The sequence below is a fragment of the Columba livia genome, chromosome 8 (genome assembly GCF_036013475.1).
Source record: "Columba livia isolate bColLiv1 breed racing homer chromosome 8, bColLiv1.pat.W.v2, whole genome shotgun sequence".
Lineage (NCBI taxonomy): Eukaryota > Metazoa > Chordata > Aves > Columbiformes > Columbidae > Columba > Columba livia.
The window spans coordinates 18,223,838-18,238,178 of record NC_088609.1 but is presented as its reverse complement, the minus strand read 5'-3'; the positions used below and the strand labels follow the sequence as shown (position 1 = coordinate 18,238,178).

The 14,341-nt window shown below is 39.3% G+C and overlaps 1 protein-coding gene and 1 long non-coding RNA gene across 5 annotated transcripts in view; one reads left to right on the top strand and one right to left on the bottom strand.

Annotated features, from left to right (window-relative positions):
* Positions 1–2,563: 2,563 nt before the first annotated feature.
* Positions 2,564–14,341, top strand: part of KCNT2 (potassium sodium-activated channel subfamily T member 2) — a 131,810-nt gene continuing 120,032 nt past the window's right edge. For 3 of the 4 annotated variants that reach the window (XM_065072337.1, XM_065072335.1, XM_065072334.1), the window contains exon 1: positions 2,564–3,002. In XM_065072337.1, the coding sequence (XP_064928409.1) occupies positions 2,908–3,002 (95 nt within the window). In that variant the 5' untranslated portion in view covers positions 2,564–2,907. Of the gene's footprint in view, positions 3,003–5,782; positions 5,846–14,341 lie in introns of those variants that run through there. The other variant, XM_065072336.1, reaches the window with a different exon arrangement.
* Positions 3,484–14,341, bottom strand: part of LOC110362438 (uncharacterized) — a 64,376-nt gene continuing 53,518 nt past the window's right edge. Inside the window, exon 4 of the long non-coding RNA XR_010474312.1 lies at positions 3,484–6,079. This is a non-coding gene — a long non-coding RNA (uncharacterized LOC110362438). The remainder of the gene's footprint in view (positions 6,080–14,341) is intronic.

Sequence of the window (14,341 nt, the reverse complement as noted above, 5' to 3'; positions counted from 1 at the left end):
TAACACAAACACAGCAGCAGGAATGCCTGGCTTGAGCACAGTGACCTCGTATCACAGTTCACACAGAACAGCACCTGCCTCTGAGCAGATGATTAAGCATCTCCTCAGCTTGAAGACAAATTTCCTAGGCGTTCTGAGTTGCTAATCGAAATGCGAGATTTAGCTAACTAAACTCTCATCTCTGTCCAATTTTATATACTTAGAACTTTTCAGAGTGACCAGGCTTCACAAGTGGCTAATTTTATATTGCAGAGTTTATACTACTTAGGAACACAAATTAAGTTTCTATATAAGTTGCATGACTATGGTCTCAGTTATGAGTTTGCTTTCTATTACCTCAGCTCAACTATTGACCAGATTGATAGTTTACCGGTCAGCTATCACCATTCTAAAATGCTTTTCTGTGGTAGAAAAACTGCAAAAGCTTCTACTGCTGCTCAGCTCCTCAAATATTAAAACAAATGTTAAATTAATCGATTAAGGTGAAAAAAATAGTGAGACTGTTAGAAGACACAGTAGAAACACCATCAATTTCCAAACAATCTGTGGTTCACAGGCTTCAGAAAAGGACTACAGTTAGCCTATACATACAGGCTCCACCCCACCATAAGTTTTTTCAAGATGAAAAGATACCCAGGCAGAGAAACAAGGTTTTCTTAGAAGGGACTGCCTGTTCAACTGAAGTTGCTGAGGAAGAATAAAAATGGCCGCACAGAGAAAATAAAGGAAGATCCTGATTTATTTATTTATTTTTTTAATTAGACTTTTAGAGAGCTCTGACCTCAGAACACTGTAAAACTGGCAAGAATATGGCAGCACTATTTTATTTATTTCCTATATCAGGCAAAGCGAAGAGCTACCTTTGAACTCTTGCCACATACACACATCTGTTTTGCTTCATCTAACAAGCCTTTCTGAGAAGCCCATTGTAAATGCTGAATGTAGCAAGCTGTGAAAAAGGGTAAGTGTGATACCACAGTGATCCCAGCATTTTACAGGACTTGGGATACAAGATTGCATTCTTTAAAGAAACAGCAATCAGAGAAGCTATGCTTCAGAACTTTCTACTAAAGAAGCAAGCAAAGATGCATTGTCTGTAACAACAGCAGAGACAATCTGAGTCTTGAATTGGATTACCTGTTGGTTACCTGTAGAAATCCTTGCATCACAGCATGAAGCTCAGAGATGGATTCTCAGCAGGGCACATTATTATGTGATACACTTCAGGCTGCCATACTTCAGCTGCTACTGTATGTGCCACATCAGCTTTTCACTAGCTTACCTTCTACACAGAAATCCAACTGAAAGGAAAATAAAAGGTTTGCTCTTCAATGCACAGCATCAAAGCAAGCACCTAATTAAGTACATGGTCTAGAAACTACATTTAGAATATCACTTCTTGTTTATCACTTAGCCCCTGATCCAGCAAAGTCCAAAAACCCCATCCACACTTAAAAATGGCACCAGTGTTAAGACTGGGCATGACTTCATTCTAGGAAAGGAATGCTATGACTGAATAGTTTAGGTGATGACCTAACCCAGGAAGACAAATCATGACAGGCTGCAAAAATGTAGTAATATTTATGTTTGCCAGAACTGTGGCATTAGATACTAAGTATGACAGTTAATCCACTAGAGTGGACCTTTAACACCAAATCTAAAAAAAAATTATTCACTATTTCGGTTTGGTGACAGTGAATTCAAGCAAATCATATCAGTGTCTCCCACTTTCAGGTATCGCCTACAAATTCCAACCATGGGAAGAATCCAACTTTCCTGAGTTTTTACGGAGCCTGAGCCACCACTCCTGATATTTACAACGCCCAATTAATTGAGTGGAAATTGACCACGGGCGTTCCCGTTTGCACCTGGGAGCTCAGAAGAGGCGGCACTAAAAACCTGTGCCTGATTGACTGAAGCTGAGCAAGAAGCAAAGGGAAGAAAGACCCGAGTAAGCTCAGATGACTTGCTACCATTAATACGGGCTCTGCACAGGGGCCACCTATAGCTCGCAAAGATAAGACATCTCGTTTTTTCAAATTTCGGGGCTTACAGGAAAGCACTTCTGAGGAAGCGGTAGACGAGGAGGTTGCTGGCTAGAGGAGACAGACTTGCGAGGAAGCCACTGTAACACCCCCAAAGGAGGAGCTGGGGCTGACCCGGTGCTCAGGGGCTCTTCCAGCCAAGTGCTATTGTGCATACCCGAAACGGGTGCTGCACGGTACTCCCCCGCGGAGCCCCCTGCCCTGCCGCGGGGCCACCCGAGTCCCGGCGACATGCGACAAGGTCGGCCGAACCGCCACCCCGAAGGGACCGGCGCGCCCCACTCAGCCCGCCAGGCCAGCGTGGCAGAGCCGCGGGGTCGTCTCCGTGGCGGCTCGAAGCTGTAGCCCCTACCCGCTCCGCGCGGAACGAACAGCGCGTGTCCGGCCGCTGATGCGGGGCTGCCATGAGCCGGCAGGCGGGGGTTCCCGCGCCGTCACTCCAGTATGCTAATACGCGCCCCTGCCATTGGCTCGCCGGCCCGCGGCGGCTCGAACACCACTTGCATAGCGCTGAACGGGCTCTTTGTTGTCAGCCGTGGCGGGCGGCGCGCGCGCGCTCGTGCCGGGTGAGTGGGCGGGCGGGCGCGCGCCTCCGAGGCCGCCGCCCCCGGCACTTGGCTCCCCCGGGACGGGAACTCTCAACTGCGGTCCGTCAACAGCCGCCGGGAGACGGCTCCGCCGCGCGCTCCGAACGCCTTGGTGCGCGCAGCCCCCGCGCGCGGCTGGGGGCGACTGCTCCGTGCCGCTGCCGTCCCTCCTCCTGCCGCGCTGGGCTTTTCCCCCCGCCCGGTTCGGTGGGTGGGGGGTGACCGCCCCTCCGCAGGGGAGCGGCGGCGGCGGGTGCTCTCCTCCTCCGGGCAGGATGGTGGACCTGGACAGCGAGGTGCCCCCGCTGCCCCCGCGATACCGGTTTCGGGACTTGCTGCTGGGCGACCAAGGCTGGCAGAGCGACGACAGGTGACTGCGCGGTACGCGGGGGGTCGCGGTGACAGCCCGAGAGGCAGCGAAGGGTGCTCCGCCAAAGACACCCGTTGCCCCTTGGCCAGCCCGCCTGAGACGGGCGGCCCGGCGGCGCGGGCCCTGCGGAGGGTCGGGGCGGCGGCGGGGCGCTCTGCTCGGCCCCGCTGCTGGCGGGTCAGCGGCGCACACCGCCCGCGGGAGGCCAGCCCCGGTGAGAAACTTTGGTGCGAAAGGGATGCGGCGCCCGCCCCGCCCCGCAGCCGAGTCACGGCCGGCGCCCCTCGGCAAAGCACGGGGCATCCCGCAGCCTTCGGGCACTGCTGTCTCGGCAGAAGGGCAATACCTTTCTCTTCTCTACGGCTACAGTAGGAGGGAGAGTAGAAGAGGTACAATACCATCTCCGGAGGATAACATGCACTGAGGGGAAACCCCAAACAAAATACGCTTTTGTTGCTTGTCGAAAAGCTAACTGCCAGGGTCACAGACTGTTTTTATTATCCAGTATGCATGCTTCTTTACATGCAGTTTCTTTTCATGCTAGATCCTAGGCTTGTATGTAACTACCATTGATTTATTCCTTTATGAAGTATTTGAAGGACTATCAGAATAAGTAATTACAATCCGATAGAAAAAGTATTTGTTTGCCTCAAGTCAAATACTATATTTAAAATACAAGTCCCCCTTATGTTAAAACAAACAAACCAACCAGGAATTTGTGTTTAACTTAAAAATGCTAAATGAACAGCGTTCATGAGTGCCAAGAGCATCATGCCGCTATTTTACCATACAGCCTAGTGTGTCAATAGGCTATTACACGATCCCATCTTGCAAAACGATGTGTGAGGTCTACTTTGTAGTAACAATTTATTGTGGTCAAATGACACAAAAGCAAAATTGTCTGGTAATGTATAACAGCATACTGATTGATTTAAATTCAATATATTTATGTTGTCAGAATGAGTCTTCAATGTGACAGTCAGAAACTTTGATTTTAATGCTGGTCTACATATTTTAGATTTTAGCTACTTTCCTAAAGAAAGATGGATTCTCCTTTATTGGTAATCACAAGATCATGCACATTACTAATTACTACCTTTGTTTAGAAGAATATGCTGTACATTGAAGCAGTTAAACGTTTATTCAGAGAGTTATGAAATGGTGAATAACATCTTAACATAGTTACAAATATGAATGCTGTCGGTTGGAAATGGCAGCATTGTAAATAACATAATGGAGAGTTAAAGAGTATATTTATCAAAGCGTAGTTTTATAGTTTAAAAAATAATTAAACCACAAGCATTTTCTGTATTCATAACTTCTGATTGCAGTATTCTTTGAGATTTTAGAAAATGTAGATCTTAGCATCTTATACCTACATTTTCTTTTCTACTGGAATAGGAAAAGACCCTGCAGCCTGTCTTATTTTATCAATTTTATTTATTTAGCTAGGGTTTTGATGGCTAAAATAAATGAAATATTCTTTTTACTTCTTTCTGGACCACACTGTGGCTTAACACTTTCACCAGCTCTAATCTGAAGCTTCCGTCAAGCACTTCACTGATACCAGTTGTTTGACTTGAACTTTATGAAGTTATCTTCTATGGAAGAAGCATGATCTGATCTCAGATAGGAAACAGTGTATAAGCAACTGCACAAGCCATAGCATCCATTTAGCTATAGAAATGTCTATTTCAAGTTTGTGTGCACTTAACAAAACGCAAACAAATAATCTTTACAAAATATTGACAGCAGAATTATAGCATAACACTATTACAGAGTATGGTAATTGTCGGAAAATTGCAGCAAATGACTAGTGGAAAATGAATAGCTACTTTTAATTCTTTTTATTAATATTCATGGAAGCATTACAAGACAGATCTTTGGCAAATCTGAAATATAAAATATGAACCCAGGTCTGAAAATGGCTGCTGGAAATTACATTCTAGGTCTTCAGGTATTGTCCTGTGGTGAGGCTGGACACAGGTGCACTGTGGCAGGAAGGCTGTGCAGGTGTTTCCCCACAACGCAATCAGGATTGTACTTTACATGAGGCTGTTTTAGCAGCACTCTCTCCTCCAGCTCTGCAAGTTACCATAGCAGTCTCTTCTGATGCTAACTTTCCAGTAAATGAACAAAGTCCATTCTTAAAAAATCTTGAGTATTGTCTTTTGTTTGTCCACCTTAGAATACGGGCCTGTCCAGATTCTTGTTTTTCTGTACTGGAGGATATCACTTTAATCCAATCCTATGTTGCTTGTACTTTGCTACAGTCCATTATAGAAAAAGCATATATATTCTACATAGAAATACTGTCAAAAGGAATATTTAGAATATTAGACATACTTTCAGGAAATATTTAATGAGAAAGGCTGCAGACCTGTGGGGATCCTGAGATCAATTGCTTATTAATTCATAACGATTAGTATTACATAAGTATATCTTATTTTTAATTGTTTGCTTTTTTGTCTTTTCTTCGCACCATTATGTAAATGGTTCAAATTTGGTTTTGATGAAGCATATCTTTTGTATTCTCTTGTATTTAGTGTGCAATACAGATACTGCCAGAGGTGTTGCTTGCACCCCCTTCATTTGAATGGTTATTAACTATGAATGGAATATCTGAGCAGTAAAATACAGTTGAAGTAGCCTCATAGTATGGCTATATAACGGCAAGTGATCAAGATAGTTCATTTTAGGAGGTTGTTTGCCCTTGACTGAGATACAGAAATATTTTTTGGCATATTTCCGGTTCACTGCAACTTCTTACTTCCACAGGTTTTCAACTCCAGAAATCTGATTTATATCAAGGGTTTTCCGTCTGTGAGGTCTGTGAACTTCAGGTCTGTTACCAGCTGAACTCTGTCTTCTTAGTCTAGTCCCATTCTGTTTTTGATCTTCCCAGTCTGTTCATCCTTGAGTTCTCTCTTTTCTCCTTCCATTATGCCCTTTCTGAAAAGATGCTCACTTTTTGCTGTTTGGGAGGCATATGTTCCATCTCTGGGTTTTCCGATGCTTGTTGATTCTTCAAAGTGGAGAGGAGATGGAATTATTCCTCTCATCTGCCACGAACCACCCTGCATCATCAAATCACAGTTTTGATAACATAGTTTGCCATTAAGTCATATGATAGTATTTAATAATAAATATGATAGAAATGATACAGACCTTTCCTCTTTTTTCTTTTGCTGACAGATGGATTTGTAATATATGCATACTATACCATTTCAAAACCTTACTGGTTATGTTTCTTTAGGAGAAGAATCAGCTATTTCTTTTAAATGATCCTGTTCATCTATAAAATGCTCACATGCTAAAATGCTTAGCTCAATATAACAGGACTTTAATTTCAGGAGTCTGGTTCTTAGATTTGTACCTGTTTAGAGACATATTTCTAATCTTAATTTTCTTGAGAACTTCTACTATGGTGGAACTTCACTCAGGCTTCTTTGTTCTGGTGTCTAGCTTGTGATCCATTTCTTATCTATACTTCTGCAGTACAGTAATGTCCATCTCACTGCTTTTGCATTTCTCTCTAAGACAAATAATTCTACTTGCATAGCTTAGATTCCTAACCAAGCAGTTAGGTTCAGTAACAGATGGGTTCTGGTCTCTCATATCCCACAAACTGCCAAATTGGATTGTATATTATTTTTCATAAAAGAAGCTGCTCTGTGCAGAAGAACATGGTGAGTCTTTGGCAAATGCGTTTGTTCAGTAAATAAACTATTCTGAATAATTTATTAACATTCATGAATCTGCTTAGTGATTTTTTTTTTTCTGAAAAAAATGGATCTTAAAACCTGTTTCAGTTTCTGAAAGACTAGATTTTCAAAGGACCTGGTTCCCTTTGAAAACTGTGCAGTTGAAGCTTGATGCTTACAGTACACACATTTTATATGGAATAGTTAAATATTCATTTACTCAGAGAGATAACTCTGAGAAAAACTCACCTGTTTTCCTGTCACTATGTGAAATATTTAAATATTGCCTAGATCAATCTGAAAATCTGCCACAGGATAGCATGTGAAAGATCAGCCCTGTATCCAGACTGTGTGTGTGTCAAATGGGTGATTTCTGTGGCAGGGAGGGTAACGTACCAGTTTTCTTCTGGCCATGTGAATATCCCAGTCACTGCTCTGAGGGTAAAAAGATTCAGTCATTGACTTTTTCACTAATTTTGTAAGTATCACTGATTCCTTTCGTGAATCTCACATTTTGCTTTCGTTATTGAAAGTATCTGAAATAAACCTTTGATTTGTTGGATGTACTGAGATGTTTCTTGACCATCATAATGCAATTTGTCTTTCAATTTGGCTGCTAGGGAAGGGTGCAGAAATAAAGGAGGAATTTACTGATCAACACAAGTTATTCACCTGTTAATTCAGTGAAGTTTTACTGAATCAGGATTGTAGCAGTAAATTATGTAATAAAATATTTCATAAACTTACTGATCACCAGTCCTTAGTGCTACCAGTTGTGTTGAAGAGCAATGCAAATAAAAGCAAAAAATATCCTACCTACTCAAGAAGCCCTGACACGCTCAAAGCTGATAAATAATTTGCTTCAGAAGATGGGAAAAAAGAGGCTATTTATTTTAGGTTTCCTTGTAAGCCTTGGCAAGATACTGTGAAGAGGTTATTCACAAAAAATGTTTTCTTGTGTACATATATAGTTACCATGTACTTCACAGTAGCAAAACAACAGGATATTAGAGATGTAAAGAAAGAATTCTAAGTTAAAAATTAAAAAAAAAAGCATTTATTTATGTTCTGATGATATCACTGCTTTTTTTAATAAGATCAGTCATGTAAATTCAGTGCTTGAGTATCTTTCAGAGCACAACTTACCTCGTATTTCTTAAACCAGTTATGTACAGATGTGTAGTCCATTCTTTAGAAACTTAGATAAAAGCTGCATTTGTTTTAGTAAATTCAAGCAAGCAAGCCAGGAGTATTTCCCACCATTGAGGCACAACTGCTTATACAACTGTTCAAATTTTCACTTGCATGCTTTGGCCATAGCCAAGGAATGATTTGGTAGTTTGAGCATCCAAGGAAATGCTCTGTGCAGACAAGTTGCAGAGAGTCACCCAATATGGGAAGCTGCAACAGTTTTCAGATACATATGGAGGCTGTTTTGCCATTTAACATCAGTGCCTGGGCAAATTTAACTTTCTTAAAGAGGTGCCCAGAGAAGGTCAAAGTCACTGTGAAGGTAATCTCTACACTTTAACGTAACGCGTTGCTTCTCCCATTTGTACTGCTAGTTCCTCTCTTTCTGGTCTCCTGTATTTTCTGCACAGTCACACATTCAGATAATGCATATATGGTGGACTGTGGTGCAGAGAGTTCCATTTGTGAAGTACAGACCTGCTTAGGCTTGGTGCCTTCCTTCCTGAAATATGCAGTATAGCGCTTATACATAGGCAATAAGCGTGCTGTGTCCCAGAGTCTTTGAAAAATGAAAAAAACCCAAACGAACAACTTGCTGTTAGAGAACTTTGATTACTGGAATAATTCTTTCCACACAACATTTTAGAGAAAGAAGGAAAGAAAGAAACAAACAAACATATGGATGTTTTTAAAATATGCAGAGTGAGATTCATTTTATTGACTGCATAAAAATGTATATACTATTTTTTGATTTATATACCTTTTACACTTTAAGTCCCTTTGGGTTTAAGTAAGATTAAGCAGTATGTTTGGCTTTCTTTGAACCTTGCACAGCAAGGTAGATTTTATCAATGCTGAATATTTCTAGCAATATTAAGAGACCCTGAAGTATACATTCCAGCATTGAATTGCTAAATTAATACAGTCTGTCATATGAACAAGCCATTTGACAGTCATAAATATCTATTTATACTGCTATTTCATTCTATTGCCTGTTGAAGTTTAGCACTGTATATGTATGTATATGTTCTAGGAAAAAAAATCACTATTACTGTGCCACTTCAGAATCACATACAACAAATGGAATTGAGAGAACAAAAAGTCAACAGAGAAGCCAAATATATTTTCCAATCCCCACCCTCAAAGCATCGGATTTCATAACTTTTATATGTGCTGTTGCAGTAAGTGTTTACAATTTCACACTAAAGGAACAAAAATTTACATTTTCCAAGTCTATAATTTTTTTCTGTATGTATGTATACACATAACTGGTACTGGAACATACCAGTTCCAATGCCAATAATGACACATTAACTGGTACTGGAAATACATTTGAAATCCTGCTCCTGTACTGAGATTAAAATTGGAGTAATTTTGCTACAGTATGTACTTTCATGATGAAACTATAGAGCTAAATATTACTTTTGTGCAAGAACTGTTCTTACATTGGGTATTTAAAGGAATAAATTAAAATCACCTTTCCCTTCTAATGTGCTTACTCCATAAATGAACATCACCACCTATCTGGAAAGAGATTCAGATAATTCAGAACACCTCCACACATCACTTGGACAATTGTATACTTCTGGCTGTCATGTTGACTGGTGACTTTAAAGGAACAACTCCCTACTGTATATCTCAGAAGGCACTTTAATAGGCATTTGTCACAGCGTGAATTAATGAGTAAAGCCCTTCTTTTGCCTTTCCTTTTGGAAATCACCTGAGACTGTTAATCTAAAAGGGGGATAAAAAGCCCACACATTTCTGAATCAATTGATTTAAAATATCTGAGTCTAGATTCAACTTGTACAAAAAAATCTATTACAATTTCCTCAAAAGAAAATTTTATAAAGATTTCTTTAAAATAATCCTCCTCTTTCCTTCAATAAATACTTTTGTCATTTTTGCCTCCTCATTTTAGAAAATGTGTTAAATTTTATGAGTTCTTCAATTTAACAGAGGCTACAAAAGAAAAGAACTTAAGCAAATATTGTCAAATTTATCTTGATTTGTCCTTGTAAGTAAATTTTCAAAATAAGTGATTTAGAAGCCTAAATTCTATTTTAAAAGCTTTATTTTGATTGAAACTGCTCAAGATCTTAATGGTCTAATTCACTAAGGGAGCAAGTGTTTTCACATCTGCAGTGAGACCCGCATAGTAGTTGGAAAGTTTGAGTTGGGTAAAAAAATTGCTGCATGTACATGCCAAGCCCTTTCTCGCTGTGCAAAAACACCGTAAATTAAAAAAGCATTAAAGAAAAAAATTAACATTTATAAAACCACTGCATCAGCTATACCAAGAGGTTCAAATTTACACTTTTGTGGCAGGTTTAGGCATACAGTCCCACGTAAGTAAATTGTTAATATACCTCTATACTCACCTTTCTTCTGAATTATTTTAGGATTGGGTCCCTCTTATAGATAAAAGAGGGAATCAATTTACTTGTGTGGAAGGAAGAAGAAGTAATGCTTTGTAGAAAGTAGTTCTGTCAGCCTCATGCTAATTTCTGTTTTAGCATCATCCTTGCAACAACAATGGAAGCAAAAATGCTTTGTTTCTATATTCTACTTAAACTAGCACACACTGGAATTGGGAGAGGGTCATGAAAAGAGAAGAAGAACATCTCAGTGCTGTTAAGTCTGTCAGAGGAAGACTTTGGTGGTATGCCCCAGCAAAAGCTTACTAGTGCAGAAAATGTTTCAGTGTCTCAGCTTAAAAACTCCCACAGATCAAGTAGTCTTCTTTCTCTTGGACAACATGATACACAGTTTGTAAATGTGACTCGTACTTCAATCATTACTTAATTATACCCTTATTACTCTAAAGCTCTTATTTTTCTATCTAGAATTTGATGCATGCTACCTTACTTCTGGCAAACACTATAATACTCCTTGGAGAACTGAAGCAGTTCTTTCCCAAATGATTTCTCTCTCAATTTTATAATTATTATTCTATCACAGACAACAATTACTCTATTTTATAACAGGAAACTTTTGTGCTGCGCTATGCATTACTCTCAGAATGACTCTTCTGTTAATTAACAAATAGTAACATGGATTCATATTGTCTCCCTTTTATCCTGCAACAAAGCAATAGATCACCTGGAGCATCAGAAATGACTGAAGCTTCAAAATACTTTTATTGTAAAATAAACCTGCCAACCATTTCAGCACTACACATTCAGTTTTTAGAGTTCACAGTTAAAGCTGATCTTTTGTACTGAATTCTGATATGTATGCTCAAGTACTTGTACTAATCCACTACGTGCTTTAAAAGTGGATTCTTCATATTTTTTGAAGTAAGTGAAAAAGTTAAGTCTTCCTGGAGGCACACACACCATGGTCCCATAATCTCTGGGCCACTGGACAGAATGCCATTAAAAAACTGTAAATGTTCTTCAGCACAGAAGATTTAGTACAGAATGCCCTAAAACAGCTGTTAAAGATTTCAGCCTCCCCCGTGCAATCATCTGTTAATTATGTTAGCAGTCAGCTTCCTGGTGGGAAGTAGCAGTAAAACAGAAACACTCATTATGAGACAAAAACCAGTGTTTATACTCACAGATAAAAACAGTGATATTATTATTTACTCTGAAGTATCTCTTGAGGGACAAATCCTGGCTCCACTTACAAAGAAATGTTAGGAAGTGCTGAATTTTTGTGGTAGAAAGCAGGTTGCTAAGTCTGACATGGTTGTGCTTGGCTCACTGAATAACAAGCTATGGTAGATCGGGAAGGAAGGCATTAGGTTAACATCAGTGCAATTTACCTACTGAGTTAGCAAAAAGAAGAAAACTGCCTACCCCTCTACCTGGGTCTTACAAGTCTCGGCTCGCTTCAGCCATTAATAACTGCAGATCTAACAGCTTAGCACAAGGATCATATGCCTGGCAGAGGCAATTACAAGATTTGAACAACAGTCCTCACTACGTATTAGCTCTGCCAGGAAAGTCAAAGTGCTTTAGCTTTTTGCAAATAAAAGTGTTTGTCCTTTACCTTTTTAAGATATTAAGTTAATAGCATTTACCGTACTTCCAGCAGCTTTAAGTTACAGAGCTCCTTCAAAATGTAGTGATTGTTAAAATATTTAATAAGGAGTAAACACTGTAGAATAGCTTCACTCTTTTATTGTTCTAAATAGCCAAAAATGTTTTAGAGGTTTTACGTTTTTCTCACTTTGTTTTCTCTTCCCCTTGTGACTAGAGAAAACTGCAGCACAGATGAAAGCAGTGCTACCAAACCAAATCTGAAACAAATACAGATGGGAAAAACAACAAGCTGAGTTGCAAATGGAAGCCCGTGGTTATATTTGTTCCTTATGTGACAGCACTTGTTAATACACAACCTTCCCTGACTATGGAAGGGGATTCAGTGTCCCATCTTCACACCAAATTCAAAAGAAGCTAAAGGTGCAAGTCACTTAATCACTATTGCTGTATAATTCTCATTATCAAGCACAGACAGCTATAACAGAGATGGTCTAAAGGCTGAGGTCTATATTTGGTTGAATGTACCCTTTTGAAAAGTGAGCAAGCTATGTTTTCACTGTGTACAAAAATGTTGCGTTTGATCACTTGTTCAAATGGGGATTAATCAGTTAAATAACATTTTAAAAGACATTTTTGTAGATATTGTTCAATTTTTTAAAAAGTGGAACTAGTTGACTAGTCAACACAGTTTATAAAGACTATCAAAATCTAAGTAGTTTTTTCACCCACCTAAGAGTATCATAAAAGTGGAGCTTATCTCATAACAGTAGTTTCTGATATCGTGTATCTTACTGACACTGAGGAATTAATTTACAAACTGTATTCAAACTGTGACCCACATGATCATTTGTTTTTGTACTGAGACTGACCACAGATTGCAAAAAAATTACAATTTAGCTAAAATGATAGCAACATTCAAAGTGCACTGGATTAATTTTCAAGGCTTGATTAGTTTTTGCTTCCCATTTTTCCTCTTACTTGGCAGTTCACAGATCATAGTTTTGAGTCCAGAAAAAACAACAAAGTTACATTTGCGCTGACATTATGAATTCATTTAATACAATTAATTGTGGCAGTTACTGTTTATGAAAACTCAAGTGGTGTTATTTTTATGTATTTGTGACTAGCTCAATTGGTCATTTGGAATGTTGGGATTTTAGTGTAATGTTGGCAGAGCATTGCATGTGGTGGGAAGAACAAGGCTGGCTACTTGTTTCAGAGACGCTTCAGAGTACAGGGGAAGTATCTCTGAGGGTGCAGGAGAGGAAACTGTGGTGAGCCTCTAATAGGTAGACTTCTGACATACTAGCCCATGGTGGGCTAGTCTGAGACTGTTGTGGAAGACCTCAGGTTTTGCTCTTAATTTCAGGCAAAAATGACCTGTTAGAAGATCACCATTATAAAAATTATGAGGTGAATGTCTTCTTCCAAGACAGAAATGACACAAATGTAGAGTTGTCTAGCAACCTGCTGCTACTTGATTTCAGGCTAAGGTGAACTGAGCATTTAGAAATTATTTTCTTAGATGGCAGTGCCACTTTACAGTGATAGAAATGGTCATATGGAGAGACGGAAGAGCTGGAGGTACTACTGTGCCTTCTTGTATCGCCCTAGACATTAGACGATTGGTTATCAGACATCCTCATACAAATACTGCCAGTCCAGTCCATAAACACAAATCTCTCCTCATTGTATCCATGTATTCCACCTAAGTCTGATCAGCAGCAAGATGTATAGAGAACTTCAAAACCAGATGACAGAACAATATCTGTCTTAACCCACCACACTGATACAGTTACCTAAAGAGATTTTAAATAATTTGACTCCCACCAAAGCCAGTAAACTCTGAAATTTCTGCATTCATTTGGGAAGTCACATTTAAAGAAAAAAAAATAGTGTTTGCATTGAACAGGCCAATTTTTTAAGGCACTTGCTAAATTATTTTCTAAACACAAACAAGGCATATTATGGAAGTTTGAAGTTATTATTTTGAAAAATTAATTATTGGGCATACTGTTCTACCAGCCATACTACTGATGAGCAGCACTTCACAGAGTACTGAGATGTTAAGTGGTGTTTAATATGAATCTAGATAATAGAATTAAACTTTTAAAATATTGTGAAAATTGATGTTTTATTTTTTTTTTAAATCTAATGAAAAGACAAAACCATGCCTTCTGATTAATCAGGAAGTGTAATAGCTCAGTCTGAGTAAGAAGACTGAGATTTATATGAGCTCCGTAATTATATGTACCCTATTAGCCATGGAGAGAACATATCAGACAGGTGACACTTCAGAGATAATAATGACTTTTAAAATACTTGTTCTATTATGTGTTCAAAGTTCTTGAATAATTTGCACTCCTTAAAGAGACATTTACAATTTGTATTAGAATTTTGTTATTTTTTTTAATGTAAAACAATAATAATATACTATGGTTGTACTGCACAGCAA